We start from the raw sequence: 17163 nt of genomic DNA, 5'->3' as shown, positions 1-17163 counted from the left end.
ACTCTAATCTATAGGATCATTATGGTAGTAGTTTGCTTTTGCTGTAGCCAAAAACTAACAGCAGCTGTCACAGCTCATACACTTTGCATTAGTAAGCAGGAGGCAGTCACATGAATGGTAATACACAGGGTACCTCCATCCTTCTCCATACATGGTGAACGTCTGAGGCATTGCCCTGCGGGGCAGCCTGCACACGTGGGATCGCTCTTGCTTCCACACAATCCTGACACTTGTAGAGCTGCTTTCCATTGATATTATCCAGCTCACACTTTATCCACCGTGCTGTACAGATGGCTGAGTTATTCTCCAGGAACTGTCAGAATAATACTATTTATGGCACCTTGAAGCAGAAGTGGAAATAACTGGACAGAGGTAATTGGAGACAAAAGATCTATTCCACGTGCGGTAAACTTTGGATGGCCTCTCCGCACCAGAGCGTTCTGAGAAAAACTATTTGTCAGGCGCAAGGCGACTTCTCTCATTTGCATGTCTCCTGCATGATGCCTGGTGTCTTTGAGGTAACTAGTAGTAACAGAACAGGGCCACTAGGGGCATCCATTCCTGAAAGAGGAATTTTTAATCCATTTGCCTCAAAATGGCAATGGGTTAAAGGAGATATAAGGATTCGCACAAGTCTCAGCTGTCTAGCTATGATGCAATAAGGAAACAATTTTCCCAGTCAGGGTAGGCTGGCTAACAACCCTTGTAGTAACCTGGAATGTTGGTCATCAAACGCCTTTGGGATCATTACAGTAAAAGTTAAATAAAAACGAATACACACCAACATTCACTAGTCCTACAGTGCCATGTGTTTTATTCCGGCATAGCTGCATCCATTATTACTGTAACTGGGTCATGTGATCACCAGTCTGACCCACAAAAAAAAAAAAATCAGTGTTTAACCCGTTGGTGCCCTACGATTGTTCTAACCATTCATCGTGTTGCTAAGTGTATATGGAGCGTTCTCCTGACTTGAGTCTATCTCAAACAACCCCCCCCCCCCTAGCTGATATCAGTAGCTGGGGTGCACAGCAAATAGCCAACATGCATCGATCACTGGCAACCGGACGCTATTACCACTTAAAAGTTGACAGAAGCATTAAATGCATGTTAAAGGGGTATTCCAGGAAAAAACTTTTCCTTTATATATATCAACTGGCTCCAGAAAGTTAAACAGATTTGTAAATGACTTCTATTAAAAAAATCTTAATCCTTTCAGTACTTATGAGCTTCTGAAGTTAAGGTTGCTCTTTTCTGTCTAAGTGCTCTCTGATGACACGTGTCTCGGGAACCGCCCAGTTTAGAAGCAAATCCCCATAGTAAACCTCTTCTAAACTGGGCGGTTCCCGAGACAGGTGTTATCTGAGAGGATTTAGACAGAAAAGAACAACCTTAACTTCAGAAGCTCATAAGTACTGAAAGGATTAAGATTTTTTAATAGAAGTAATTTACAAATCTGTTTAACTTTCTGGAGCCAGTTGAGATATAAAAAAAAAATGTTTTTTCCTGGAATACCCCTTTAAAGTCATCGTTAATGGTGCAGTGGGTTGTATTTTCTGCCTTCGGCACTATTGAGGCCCAGCAACCCGTTGTCCTGGCCGTCAGAGGGCTAACCTGAGCCTCTGTGGTTGCGGATCTGCTTCTATTGATAGAGCCTGACTGTGGCAGATTTTATGGATCAGTGCAGTACATAGGTCCCCATTGGGGACTAATAAAGCAGAAAAAAAAAACTTTTTGGAATTTTTTTTTTTAAATAGTAAAACATGACGCAAACTTCATTGTAATCGTAGAGACTTAAAGGGGTATTCCAGGGAAATTTTTTTTTTTATATCAACTGGCTCCAGAAAGTTAAACAGATTTGTAAATTACGTCTATAAAAAAAAATCTTAATCCTTCTAATAATTATCAGCTGCTGAAGTTGAGTTGTTGCTTTCTGTCTGGCAACAGTGCTCTCTGCTGACATCTCTGCTTGTCTCGGGAACTGCACAGAGTAGAAGAGGTTTGCTATGGGGATTTGCTTCTAAACTGGGCGGTTCCCGAGACACGTGTCATCAGAGAGCGCTTAGACAGAAAACAACAACTCCACTTCAGCAGCTCATAAGTACTGAATGGATTAAGATTTTTTAATAGAAGTAATTTACAAAACTGTTTAATTTTCTGGAGCCAGTTGAGATATATAAAAAAGTTTTTTCCTGGATAACCCCTTTAAAAAAATCAGGATAACATTTCCGTTTGATGCACGGTGAAGGGTGTAAATATATTTACAAGTGGTCCTGCATTATCTTAAAGGGGTACTCCGCTGCTCAGCATTTGGAACAAACTGTTCCGAATGCTGTAGCCGGCGCGGGGAGCTCGTGACGTCATAGCCACGCCCCCTCAATGCAAGTCTATGGGAGGGGGCGTGACGGCAGTCACGCCCCCTCCCATAGACTTGCATTGAGGGGGTGAGGCGTGACGTCATGAGGGAGCGAGGCGTGACGTCATGAGGGGGCGAGGCGTGACATCATAAGGGGGCGGAGCTATGATGTCACGAGCTCCCGGTGCCGGCTCCAGCGTTCGGAACAGTTTGTCCCAAACGCTGAGCAGCGGAGTGCCCCTTTAAGTTCCTTCTTACCTTACTAACCTACGCTCTTGAAGGGACAGTTGTCACCACAGGGTATAAAATACGGCAGGCAGGAGCTGCATTCTTTGAAGGGTTAAGAGGGTCACCGTGACGCCCTGCGAGGACGGAAATAGTTCACATTTTCTGACACTGTAGGAACTTTCAAATACTTTTTTTTTATTTTTATTTTTTATTTAAATTGTAAGGTAAAGCATTAAAAGAACAATCCTAAAATATTCAGTGAGCTTCCCCTTAGCCAAAATTATACATAAAGATCAGTCAAATAATTATAAAAAAAAAAACAACAACAAAAAACATAAAAGAATAAAACGTGACGTCAATCGGAAACTACAAAAAATCCCCAAATGCAAACAGACCACAACCTTATAGAACTAATCCAAGACTGACAGTATATAGTGCCCCCTCATGTTTTCGTTAACCTTATTTGCTGTCCTACGATATTGGGGACTGCGCTAAACGCCATCATTACAGATTTAACCATTTGTAGTCTCTCCCGGATACATTGGCAGATAACGGGGCTGCAGAGGCGATTTCCCCCAGTATATGTAGTGTCGGCTTGTTCTGAGCCGTCGTCTGGATGTTTATATAAGGAGCCGCCAGAGAATAGCTTGTATACATTACGTATGCGCGGGTCGTCTATAGACTAACGCAGGAGCCTTTAATCCTCTGCCGACTCCAGCAAAACCACTTTGTACAATGAGTCTTTTTTACCTTGTGTCCCCCCTGGACTCACTAGGGACGCGGCTCCCCAGAGGAGTGTTTACGTTTCTTTTCCACCACAAAGGTCATGAACTTGTGCAGAAAATAATGAAGTCAGATATATGTGAAGGATTAACACTACATGGTAGCGGTGGTTGCAGGACAAGTATTAAAATATAAGGAGCACGGTTCTCCATTGATCTGTCACCTTGATCTGTCCTCCACCTAATTCTATTTACAGTATTTTTCGCCCTATAGGACGCACCGGCGTATAAGACGCACCCAATTTATAGGTGCAAAATAAAAAAATAAAGATTTTGAACCCAATAGTGGTCTTCAATCTGCGGACCTCCAGATGTTGCAAAACTACAACTCCCAGCATGCCCGGACAGCCGTTGGCTGTCCGGGCATGCTGGGAGTTGTAGTTTTGCAACATCTGGAGGTCCGCAGATTGAAGACCACTGCATAGGAGGTAATACTCACGTGTCCCCGCCGCTCCGGACCCGTCACCGCTGCCCTGGATGTCGCTCCATCGCTGTCGCCGTGTCCCCGTCGCTCCGGAAACGTCTCTGCTGCCGGCCGGGTATCCTCGCTCTCCGTCGCCGCCATCACGTCGTTACGCACGCCGACGCACGTACGCGACGACGTGATGACGAGGAAGGAGAGCGCCGGCCATACAGGGGATCCCTGAACGGAGAAGACACCGAGGAGGCAGGTAAGGTCCCTCCAGGTGTCCTGTAAGCACTAACCCAGCTATTCAGTCGGGCTGTTCGGGACCGCCACGGTGCAATCGCGAAAATCCCGAACAGCCCGACTGAACAGCCAGGTTAGTGTCACTTTCCCTTCAGACGTGGCGGTCAGCTTTGATCGCCGCGTCTGAAGGGTTAATACAGGGCATCACCGCGATCGGTGATGTCCTGTATTAGCCGCGGGTCCCGGCCGTTGATGCCGCAGGGACCGCCGCGATAGGGGTGTATTCGCCGTATAAGACGCACCAACTTTCCCCCCCCCAGTTTTGGGGAAAAAAAGTGCGTCTTATACGGCGAAAAATACGGTATCACAAATAACAGCAATAAGTAGAGACAAACCAGCTCTGTGTGATGTTAAAGGGGTACTCCGGTGGAAAACATATATATATATATATATATATTTTTTTTTTTTTTCAAATCAACTGGTGCCAGAAAGTTAAACAGATTTGTAAATGACTTCTATTGAAAAAAAATCTTAATCCTTCCAGTACTTATTAGCTGCTGAATACTACGGAGGAAATACTTTTCTTTTTGGAACACAGAGCTCTCTGCTGACACCTCTGTCCATTTTAGGAACTGTCCAGAGCAGCATATGTTTGCTATGGGGATTTTCTCCTACTCTGGACAGTTCTTAAAATGGACAAAGGTGTCAGCAGAGAGCACTGTGCTCGTGATGTCAGCAAAGAGCTCTGTGTTCCAAAAAGAAAATAATTTCCTCTGTAGTATTCAGCAGCTAATAAGTACTGGAAGGATTAAGATTTTTTTTTATAGAAGTAATTTACAAATCTGTTTAACTTTCCGGCGCCAGTTGATTTAAAAAAAAAAAAAAAAAAAAAAAAAAAGTTTTCCACCGGAGTACCCCTTTAAAGAGCAAATCTGATCACACGGAAGTGGCAGGAAATCTGTTCAACCCCTTAAGGACCAAGCCCATTTTCACCTTAAGGACCAGGCCAACTTTATTTTTGCATTTTCGTTTTTTCCTCCTCGTCTTCTAAAATCCAAAACTTTTATATTTCCATCTACAGACCCATATAAGGGCTTGTTTTTTTGCGCGACCAATTGTTCTTTGTAATGAAACCTCTCATTTTACCATAAAATGTACGGCGAACCCATCAAGCCCCCTCCCATAGACTTGGATTGAGGGGACGGGACGTGACGTCACACGGGGGCGGAGTCGTGACGTCACGGACTTCCGTTCTGGTGGTCGGGACCCAGACCCTCCAGCGCTTCCGTAGCAGAAACAGGTGGGTGCCGCATGCTATATTGCAGGGCTCCCCAGCGGCGGGACCCCCGCGATCAGACATCTTATCCCCTATCCTTTGCCAAGGGGATAAGATGTCTAGGGGTGGAGTACCCCTTTAAATGTGATATTCAGGATTTTTTTTTTACCTTGCCAAGATTGTCACCATTTAAAAAAAAAATGTAAAAAAACAAAACAGGAAGTGCGTGCGGGGCATGGCGAGTCACAGCTCTTGCAGGCTGCAGTGGTGTTGTGACTGCTGGGGAACACCCACTTTCTCCTGCTGGGAGGTCACACAATGTGAGCAAGGGGAAAGGTATGATACAGAGATTTCTAAAGCTTGGAAATAAAAGTTTAAGGGCAGGAGGGGTGTAGTAGGTGTAGGAGGAGTAGTTAGGGAGTATAATCTGAGTTAGTTTAGAAAATATGGTTTGATGACAGGTATTCTGGGGAAACTAAAAATTGAAAATAAATAAAAAAAAAGGATAAATCCTGAAATACCTCTTTAAGACTACATCTGTCACCTATCAGGACTACAAACTTAAAGGGGTACTCCGGCGCTTAGACATCTTATTCTCTATCTGCCGCTGGGGACCCCCATGATCCTGCACGCTGTGATCTTGCACACCGCACCCCGTTAAAATCAGTCCCTGGCTGTCACGCCCCCTCCCATAGGCTTGCATTAAGGGGGCGGAGCGAGACGTCACACGGGGGCGGAGCCGTGACGTCACAATGCTCCGGCCCCGTGATCGTCAGTAATCAGACCCGGAGCGAACATGCTCCGGGGACTGATTTTAACGGGGTTCGGCGTGCAAGATCACGGGGGTTCCCAGCGGCGGGACCCCCGCGATCAGGCATCTCATCCCCTATCCTTTGGATGCCAAAAAACAGCATCTCATCTCCTATCCTTTGAATGCCAAAAAAACAGCGTAGAGTATCCAACCTTCATGAATTCATTGGGTAGATTAGTAATTGGTGTGTTGGACTGGTTTAATGCACCAATCTGGTACTAATCATATAGTGTCACCCTCTTATTATTCATCTCAAGAACCTATGTCTTCCCCGTATCCTGAAGAAGTTCTGCTCAATAACACAACTCCTTAGATTCTTTGGGAATAACTACATCACAGTCTCAGTCTGGCATATCTGAGCCCCAGGTGTAGTCTCAGACAACATCTGACTCCTCAGCCTGCGGGGACTGGGAATGGTGGAGACTAGGTGTTTTCCATTAGTGATCTCACAACCACAAGCCCCTGAGCAGCCAAGATCAATGACATGTCCTCAAAAAGGTATTGAGCTTCTGCTCTCAATTATTTAGAAATCTTTACCAACATTCAGTGACATCACCGAGAAGGCAGCACGTGGAAGACTGCTAACCACACCGGCCGAAATATATACTTACTACACATAATTCTCAGGCAACCTGCGGGGAACCTGAATTCACCCCCATTTTAACAATTTCAAATCTCATCAGTCTTACTGGATCAACATCAATCACATCATAAGAAGTGCAACATAAGTCGAAAAGAGATTCCACGCTATGTCCCAATTATATATAGTGAGGGCGATCCGCTATAGAGGTAGCCGGAGGGCTTACCTCTTGTTTCCTGGTGTCCGTGGCTCTGATATTGATAGAGCCAGGCTGGAGCGCAGAGCACACAGATCAATGGAGTTCAATAGAAATGCATTGATCTGTATGAGGAATCTAATGATTCCTCCTAAAAGTCACTTTCCCTATATGGAAAACATGAAACATAATAAAAATAAACATATTTGGTATCGTCGCGTGCGTAATTGTGCAAACTACTAAAATATAACAATTGTCCCGTACGGTAATACTAAACCCCAGAAAAAAGTAAAAAGCGATTAAAAAGTTAGATCAATATCAAAATGGTACCCATACAAAAAAAATAATAATTATGGCGCAAAAAATAAGCCCTCATAAAGCCTGGTATACAAAATAATAATAAGTAAGTAAGTTACAGGGGTCAGAAAATGGCAATTAAAAAATACATTTTAAAAAGTTATGAATTTTATTTTAATTAGTAAAATGTGACTGAAACTATACAAATCTGGTATTGCTGTAATCAGGCCGTCCTTAAAGGGGTATTCCGCCCCTAGACATCTTATCCCCTATCCAAAGGATAGGGGATAAGATGTCAGATCGCCGCGGTCCCGCTGCTGGGGACCCCTGGGATCCCCGCTGCGGCACCGCGCTCTCATTACAGCACAGAGCGAGTTCGCTCTGCACGTAATGATGGGCGGTACAGGGGCCGGAGCATCGTTACGTCACGGCTCCGCCCCTCGCGATGTCACGGCCCGCCCCTTTCAATACAAGTCTATGGGAGGGGGCGTGGCGGTCATCACGCCCCGTCCCATAGACTTGCATTAAGGGGACAGGCCGTGATGTCACAAGGAGCGGCGCCATGACGTCACGCTGCTCCGTCCCCCGTATCGCCCGTCATTACGCACAGAGGGAACTCGCTCTGTGCTGTAATGATAGCGGGGTGCCGCAGCGGGACCGCGGCGATCTGACATCTTATCCCCTATCCTTTGGATAGGGGATAAGATGTCTAGGGGCGGAATACCCCTTTAAGTATCAAAATAACATGTTAGCTTGACCACAAGGTAAATGGCGTAAAAAGGAAAAACCCCAAATTTGCTAAATTATCCTAATTTAAATTTCACTTCACCATTTATTTTTTGTTTGTTTCAGAGCATATGTTATGGAAAAATAAAAGGTGTCGTTACAAAGTACAATTGGTCCTGCAAAAAACAAGCCTCATATGGGTCTTTAGGGGGAAAATAAGAGTTATTGTTATTATTGAGTGAGGAGGGAAAAAAAACAAGAGTGCAAAAAACAAAAATTGGCCCGGACAAGTGGATGGAAAAAGTAGACTGTGCTCTCGTTCCCATAAATTTCCACACCCCTGTGGCCTTCATAAAGTATAGCAATACAGAGGTCTCCGCTCAGATCTCTTCTGCTCCACTGTAGGGGTGTTTCATTCTGGTCAGAATATGTCCATACACAATTCTGTCTTGACTTAGATGCCCCTGGTCAATGGTATCATACCTGGGAATCTGTACCATTATAACAAACAACATCCACAAAAAGAGGACACAGTAGCCATTACTATCCACAGTGAAAGAGGGGAACCATTTATTGTCCCAGATCACAGGATAATTATGTAAATGTCATAGTAGAGATGCTGTTGGTTGGACACACACCCCTCAGCATTCCAGGCTACACTTTGTGTTTGGACCTCGGTCCAAAGTCTGTGTATTAGATGGGGGGAAATGTGCTCTTGAGCTTTTTTAAGCACAAATAAAAACATAGAATTATTATTTTTTTTAACCAAAGTAGTATATTAGAAATCTTTTTTATTTACCATAAGGAGTGCAATAGCAAAAATGTGTTTTAATGAGAGTGACCATTTAACTCTTCTCTGTATAGTATCTGTAAGTTTCATGTCAACGAAAGAGAAAAAAATCATTGAAACACAGCCAAAAGTGATTGAGGATAATGTGCGGCCATAGATTCCCCGTATTTGCATAGGTGGTAAATAGATAAGGTCACAGGTCGGAGGAATGAAGAAAAATTTCCAAGATGTTAAACAGAGGTGAACAGGAGGCGTTTTGCTTCATGCCGGAGATCTAGATGACAAGGCCTCAGCCAACGCAGAGGTTAAAGCTCTCAGCCTCCTCTCTGCCAGGCTTCAGCCGTGCATTTGGGCATATCGTTCCACAGTATCGCTGGGATCACCGCCGTGTGCCGGCTGCCTCTTTCAATGTTTGATGTTTAGCTAATTGTCAGACGGGCTCGCCTGCCTGCCAAACATAAATGGTGCCCCGAGGCACTGACTCCTGCTGTGAATTGTACATCGAGAGCCATCAAACCATCTCAAGTGCAGTGATAAGTGAAAAGCTCTTAGTGAGAAGAGTCTACCTGGCAGGCAGTGAGTGCCCGGCAACATTCCCATACGATATAAGAAGCAAGTGATCTAAAACCACTCCGACAGCAGCTCCAATCCAATATAAGAGGAGGCTTGATCAGGTCGGGGAAGCCTATACATAACATGCATGCCAGCATAGACAGTAGCCACCAAAGGCAGCAAAACTCTTATACAGAGCAATCAGAACTCCAACCAAGGTGTAGACCCTCGAATCCTGATAACTGCTGTGTATACAGTATTACTATCCACTACTGTGCCAAAACCCAATATACTTTTCTTAACTACACATTACGGTACATTTCGAAGGCAAATATTTTCCTGCAGTAAGTCCAGTGAAATGATGGACCAGCAGTACTGTCTGAGGTCATGCTCCATGGGCTGCTACTTGATCCCGTTACAGTTGTGGCTCTTCCACTATCCGACCTAATGGTCTATGTCCTTGTCTTACAAATAAACCCTGGTGTCGGGCCAAGTATGACTTTATAGGTTGGTGATGACACATTGTGGGCAGCTGAGGGACTGTTGGGAAGCCATAAAGGGTGAAAGAAAAATCACAGAACTGCTCGCCCCGTGTACACCGACATGAGCTCATTCTAGTCTCTGCAATGAGCCATCATCCAATGAGAGATTTGAGAAGGGCAAAATATTTATTCCTGGGAATTCCTAACAGTGGCAAAACGATCTTCTAAACGTTCACAGCAGGAGCACAGCTCTGCGAGAGGGACAAGCTCTTCTACAGAACACTCCAGCCAAAACCAAAGTAACACCAGATCCTCTGACAAATACAGTGCATTGCCAAATAAAGCTATCACCAAACCTTACTCAAAATCACCATGTCACTCACGCCCAGGAACCAGGGGGTCAGGAACCAGAAGACACCTTACCACGTGGTCATCCAGCCGTTGACAATATTGCGCACCAATGACACCAAGGATGTTGTATAATTAATGGCATCACATGGTTTAGAACGATATGATCGGTAGAAGATACTAGGGTAAGAACAAGGTAGCCAAACACACCAGGTTAAAAAGCATAGGCAGGACACTCCAGGTTAAGAAAAATTGGCAGAAGATACCAGGCTAAGAAGCCCAGGCAGAAGGCACCAGGTTAAGAAGCATAGGCAAGAGACAATAGGTTAAGAAGCATTAGTAGAAGACACCAAGTTGAAGTGGTATTCTGCTAAAAGACATCTTATTCCCTATCCCCCCCTCCCATAGACATGAATGGAGGGGGCATGGCATGACGTCATGTCACCAGTCCCGGTGATCAGACATCTTTGGATAGGGGATAAGATGTCTATGGCCGGAATACCCCTTTAAGGACAAGTTGACCTTAGACTAAGAACCACAGGACTGGTATTTGGCACTACGCTAAGGACCACAGGACTAATAGTTGACACAGGATTAAAGGGGCACTCCGCTGCTCAGCGTTTGGAACAAACTGTTCCGAACGCTGGAGCCGAGAGCTTGTGACATCATAGCCACACCCCCTAAATGCAAGTCTATGGGAGGGGGCATGACAGCTGGCACGCCCCCTCCCATAGACTTAAATTGAATGGGCGGGATGTGACATCATGAGGGGCAGGGCTATGACGTCATGTGCTCCCGGCGGCGACTCCAGCGTTTGGAACCGTTGTTCCAAACGCTGAGCAGTGGAGTACCCCCTTTTAAGCATTACTATCAAAGAATTTGACAAGTCAACGACAGTCTTTTTTTTTTTTTTTTTTTTTTTTTTTTTTTTATAGGTCAGGGTCAGACTCTGACCAATTACTAGAATGTGTTGGAAGAAACTCTTGGCTGTGGCCCTTCACTCCATCCTTTGCTGCTTTCCCCACGTAGAAGTATTTTATAGCATGTCTATTGAGCCAGTAAGACGGGAAGAGCAGAGCTCAGCTAAGAGCTTCCCCCGGTTCATTCTATTGACCAGCAAGGTATTAACACCTGGTGAGAATTACATTTCAGGCACTTGGCACCACTGCAAGAACCTATTCACCCAGCACCGCCACCAAACCTGTGGCCCTACATCCCTGAATGACCTGCTCTTGTGGTGCTCTGTAGAAACGACTAAATTACTTACTTGGCACTGTTATTCTCTTATCACCAGACCTCTTTCACACAGCTGTATTCATGTTACGGATGCATCTACTGATCGATAATACAACCTTGGAAAATAATCAACACAACGCGATAAAAATGACAAGTGAAAAAAACGCTTGTCCTCCGGAAACTCTGAGGAAATGTCACTTACAGCCAGAGAACACAATGAAAAAACTGAAACAAAAACAAAAAAAACAACACACAGGCTAAAATGCCATATCCAGATGGAAGCCTTGTGGACGTGAGTGATGGCTTTATGTAGGATAATTCTGGACGGAACACATGAAAAAAAAAAAGTCAGCATATTATAATATAAGTATTCAGACCCTTTGCTATGACTCGTGATATTTATCTCTGGCTCCTCCCATTTCTCTTGATCATCTCTGAGATGTTTCTCCACCTTGGTTGGAGTCAACTGTGGTAAATATGGATGATTGTACAGGATTTGGGGAGACACAGGTGTCACAGCTGACTATGTATATCAGAGCAAAAACCAAACCATGAAGGAGGAAAGAGCTGCCTGTAGAGCTCAGAGACAGGATTGTGTGGAGGCCCAGATCTGAAGGAGACAAAAAAATTCTGTTGTACTTAAATGGGTACTCCGCTGCTCAGCATTTAGAACAAATTGTTCCGAACGCTGGAGCCGACAGCTTGTGGCCTCATAGCCCCGCCCCCTCATGACATCATGTCCCACCCCCTCAATGCAAGTCAATGGGAGGGGCCGTGACAGACTGTTCCGAACGCTGGAGCGGGCGTCGGGAGCTTGTGACGTCATGAGGGGGCGGGGCTATGATGTCACAAGCTCCCGACGCCCGCTCCAGCGTTCGGAACAGTTTGTTCTAAACGCTGAGCAGCAGAGTAGCCATTTAAAAGTCTATATAATTCTTACATGGAAGACTCCTCCTAGAGCTGCCGCCCTACTAATTACGTAATCGGGGACTAGAGATAGCAGCAGTATACAGATGGAGCTGTAGGAGAGGTGTATAACCAATATATATATATATATATATATATATATATATATACATATACTGGTCCAGTAGAGATAGCAACAGCAGTATATAGATAGAGCTGGAGGAGAGGTGTATAACTACTATATATCCTGATCCCCTAGAGATATCAGCATTCGCCCATGTATTCTTGTAAAGACCGTTGTGCGTCACGGCAGGTGTCAGCCATAACAGAGCCGCAGCCACGCCATCGATCACAGGCGCGCAGCTATTTGTGTCCTGACGCTGTTTAGTCTTACGTTAGAAGGATGACTGACACGATTCCTCGTAAGCGGCTTTACATGCCAACATCATGACACTTTTATAGACTTGTAAAACAAGTGTAATTAACCTCAGATTCAACTCTTGAGTGTTCGGAAAATGCACGTAGATAAGTTTACAAGGGGGGGGGGCTGGGTAGAGAGAAGAATTTGTTCTGGAGACGAGGAGGTGATTTCCTTATTAGTTACAATGGAGGACGACATATCAGGCAAATCTCTGCAGGTCTCAGGATTATATATAGCGCTAACTATGTTATGTGACAGGAAATTGTGGAATTTTTTCACTAATAGTTAATGGATTGGATATTGCCCCACAGGTTATATTTGGTGTCCAGCAAAAGAGCAGTAGGGTTATAAAGGGATTTTTTTTTGGACACCCTATCAATTATTCCATTTACAAAAATTGTGGTCAGTCTTTTCCTGCTCTGATTTCCCTGAAACCCAAAAACAACAGAGTATTCAACTTTACAGCACAAAAACTGAGGGGGGCTATTAATTCCCCCCTCCCCTTCTCCATACATGTACGTTGGACCAACAGTTATTCCTCCCATTTAGCCCTTACACATATTTGCTATTCCTCCCGATCCCCCCCATACACACTTGACTGACTGCTATTCCTCCCGATCCCCCCCCCATACACACTTGACTGACTGCTATTCCTCCTGATCCCCTCCCCCCATACACACTTGACTGACAGCTATTCCTCCTGATCCCCCCCCATACACACTTGACTGACAGCTATTCCTCCTGATACCCCCCCATACACACTTGACTGACAGCTATTCCTCCTGATCCCCCCCATACACACTTGACTGACAGCTATTCCTCCTGATCCCCCCCATACACACTTGACTGACAGCTATTCCTCCTGATCCCCCCCATACACACTTGACTGACAGCTATTCCTCCTGATCCCCCCCATACACACTTGACTGACAGCTATTCCTCCTGATCCCCCCATACACACTTGACTGACCGCTATTCCTCCCGATCCCCCCAATACACACTTGACTGACAGCTATTCCTCCTGATCCCCCCCCATACACACTTGACTGACAGCTATTCCTCCTGATCCCCCCCATACACACTTGACTGACAGCTATTCCTCCTGATCCCCCCCATACACACTTGACTGACAGCTATTCCTCCTGATCCCCCCATACACACTTGACTGACAGCTATTCCTCCTGATCCCCCCCATACACACTTGACTGACAGCTATTCCTCCTGATCCCCCCCATACACACTTGACTGATAGCTATTCCTTCCAATCCCCCCCCATACACACTTGACTGACAGCTATTCCTCCTGATCCCCCCCATACACATGACTGACAGCTATTCCTTCCAAACCCCCCATACACACTTGACTTACAGCTATTCCTCCTGATCCCCCCCCATACACACTTGACTGACAGCTATTCCTCCTGATCCCCCCCCATACACATGACTGACAGCTATTCCTTCCAATCCCCCCCCATACACACTTGACTGACAGCTATTCCTCCTGATCCCCCCCCATACACACTTGACTGACAGCTATTCCTCCTGATCCCCCCATACACACTTGACTGACAGCTATTCCTCCTGATCCCCCCCCCATACACACTTGACTGACTGCTATTCCTCCTGATTCCCCCCCCATACACACTTGACTGACTGCTATTCCTCCTGATTCCCCCCCCATACACACTTGACTGACTGCTATTCCTCCTGATTCCCCCCCCATACACACTTGACTGACAGCTATTCCTCCTGATCCCCCCCATACACACTTGACTGACAGCTATTCCTCCTGATTCCCCCCCATACACACTTGACTGACTGCTATTCCTCCTGATCCCCCCCATACACACTTGACTGACAGCTATTCCTCCTGATCCCCCCCCATACACACTTGACTGACAGCTATTCCTCCTGATCCCCCCATACACACTTGACTGACAGCTATTCCTCCTGATCCCCCCCATACACACTTGACTGATAGCTATTCCTTCCAATCCCCCCCCATACACACTTGACTGACAGCTATTCCTCCTGATCCCCCCCCATACACATGACTGACAGCTATTCCTCCTGATCCCCCCCATACACACTTGACTGACAGCTATTCCCCCTGATCCCCCCCCCATACACACTTGACTGACTGCTATTCCTCCTGATCCCCCCCATACACACTTAACTGACTGCTATTACTCCTGATCCCCCCCCATACACATTTGACTGACTGCTATTCCTCCTGATCCCCCCCATACACACTTGACTGACTGCTATTCCTCCTGATCCCCCCATACACATGACTGACAGCTATTCCTCCTGATCCCCCCATACACACTTGACTGACTGCTATTCCTCCTGATCCCCCCATACACATGACTGACAGCTATTCCTCCTGATCCCCCCCCACACACACTTGACTGACAGCTATTCCTCCGGATCCCCCCCCATACACACTTGACTGACAGCTATTCCTCCTGATCCCCCCCCATACACACTTGACTGACAGCTATTCCTCCTGATCCCCCCCCATACACACTTGACTGACAGCTATTCCTCCTGATCCCCCCCACACACACTTGACTGACAGCTATTCCTCCTGATCCCCCCCCATACACACTTGACTGACTGCTATTCCTCCTGATCCCCCCATACACATGACTGACAGCTATTCCTCCTGATCCCCCCCCATACACACTTGACTGACAGCTATTCCTCCTGATCCCCCCATACACACTTGACTGACAGCTATTCCTCCTGATTCCCCCCCCCATACACACTTGACTGACAGCTATTCCTCCTGATCCCCCCCATACACACTTGACTGACAGCTATTCCTCCTGATCCCCCCATACACACTTGACTGACAGCTATTCCTCCTGATCCCCCCCATACACACTTGACTGACAGCTATTCCTCCTGATCCCCCCCCCATACACACTTGACTGACTGCTATTCCTCCTGATCCCCCCATACACACTTGACTGACTGCTATTCCTCCTGATCCCCCCCCCCCCATACACACTTGACTGACTGCTATTCCTCCTGATCCCCCCATACACACTTGACTGACTGCTATTCCTCCTGATCCCCCCCCATACACACTTGACTGACAGCTATTCCTCCTGATCCCCCCATACACACTTGACTGACAGCTATTCCTCCTGATCCCCCCATACACACTTGACTGACAGCTATTCCTCCTGATCCCCCCATACACACTTGACTGACAGCTATTCCTTCCAATCCCCCCCCATACACACTTGACTGACTGCTATTCCTCCTGATCCCCCCATACACACTTGACTGACAGCTATTCCTTCCAATCCCCCCCCATACACACTTGACTGACAGCTATTCCTCCTGATTCCCCCCCCATACACACTTGACTGACAGCTATTCCTCCTGATCCCCCCCCATACACACTTGACTGACTGCTATTCCTCCTGATCCCCCCCCATACACACTTGACTGACTGCTATTCCTCCTGATCCCCCCCATACACACTTGACTGACAGCTATTCCTCCTGATCCCCCCATACACACTTGACTGACAGCTATTCCTCCTGATCCCCCCCATACACACTTGACTGACTGCTATTCCTCCCGATCCCCCCATACACACTTGACTGACTGCTATTCCTCCTGATCCCCCCCCATACACACTTGACTGACAGCTATTCCTCCTGATCCCCCCCCATACACATTTGACTGACAGCTATTCCTCCTGATCCCCCCCATACACATGACTGACAGCTATTCCTCCTGATCCCCCCCCATACACACTTGACTGACAGCTATTCCTCCTGATCCCCCCCCCATACACACTTGACTGACAGCTATTCCTCCTGATCCCCCCCCATACACATGACTGACAGCTATTCCTTCCAATCCCCCCCCATACACACTTGACTGACAGCTATTCCCCCTGATCCCCACCATACACACTTGACTGACAGCTATTCCTCCTGATCCCCTCCATACACATGACTGACAGCTATTCCTCCCGATCCCCTCTATACACTAAACTGACAGCTTTTCCTCCTATAACTCCCCCATACAACCCCCCCCCCTCCCCCCCCGGACAGCTATTTCTCCCAACCTCTCATACAGATTTGACTGACAGCCATTCCTCCTATATCCCCCCATACAAACTTGACTGACAGCTACTTCTCCCCCCCCAGCCCCCCCCCCCGGACAGCTATTTCTCCCAACCTCTCATACAGATTTGACTGACAGCCATTCCTCCTGATCGCTTCAATATTTTTGTTGTTGTTGGTGCACACAACACCACAGTTGATTGTTTTTGTATATAGTAAAATGAAATGTATTGCAACAGTGAAACAGAGACAAATGCGGTGTAAACATAACTAAAAAAAAAAAAAAAAACTTACATTTGCAGAAAACATGATAAAGGACAAGAAATTAGAAACTTGCAGAACTTTGTTTACTGAAAGTGGAAAGTCTCTAGATTCCCGACACCCCCCAGCAGCTCGGTGTATTATTCCCTATAAATAACACCTTAGTCGCTCTTGCT

At 46.2% G+C, this 17163-nt stretch overlaps 1 protein-coding gene across 3 annotated transcripts in view; it reads right to left on the bottom strand.

Annotated features, from left to right (window-relative positions):
- Positions 1 to 17163, bottom strand: part of EXOC6B (exocyst complex component 6B) — a 267847-nt gene that overhangs the window by 38237 nt on the left and 212447 nt on the right. Inside the window, exon 21 of one of the 3 annotated variants that reach the window (XM_056552745.1) lies at positions 2615 to 2718. The exons of the other annotated variants lie outside the window; for them this stretch is intronic. Coding sequence (XP_056408720.1) covers positions 2647 to 2718 — 72 coding nt within the window. The 3' untranslated portion in view covers positions 2615 to 2646. The remainder of the gene's footprint in view (positions 1 to 2614; positions 2719 to 17163) is intronic. 3 annotated transcript variants of the gene reach the window in all.

The sequence above is a fragment of the Hyla sarda genome, chromosome 1 (assembly GCF_029499605.1).
Source record: "Hyla sarda isolate aHylSar1 chromosome 1, aHylSar1.hap1, whole genome shotgun sequence".
NCBI classification, from domain to species: Eukaryota; Metazoa; Chordata; class Amphibia; order Anura; family Hylidae; genus Hyla; species Hyla sarda.
This window is presented reverse-complemented; position numbering and strand designations above follow the sequence as displayed.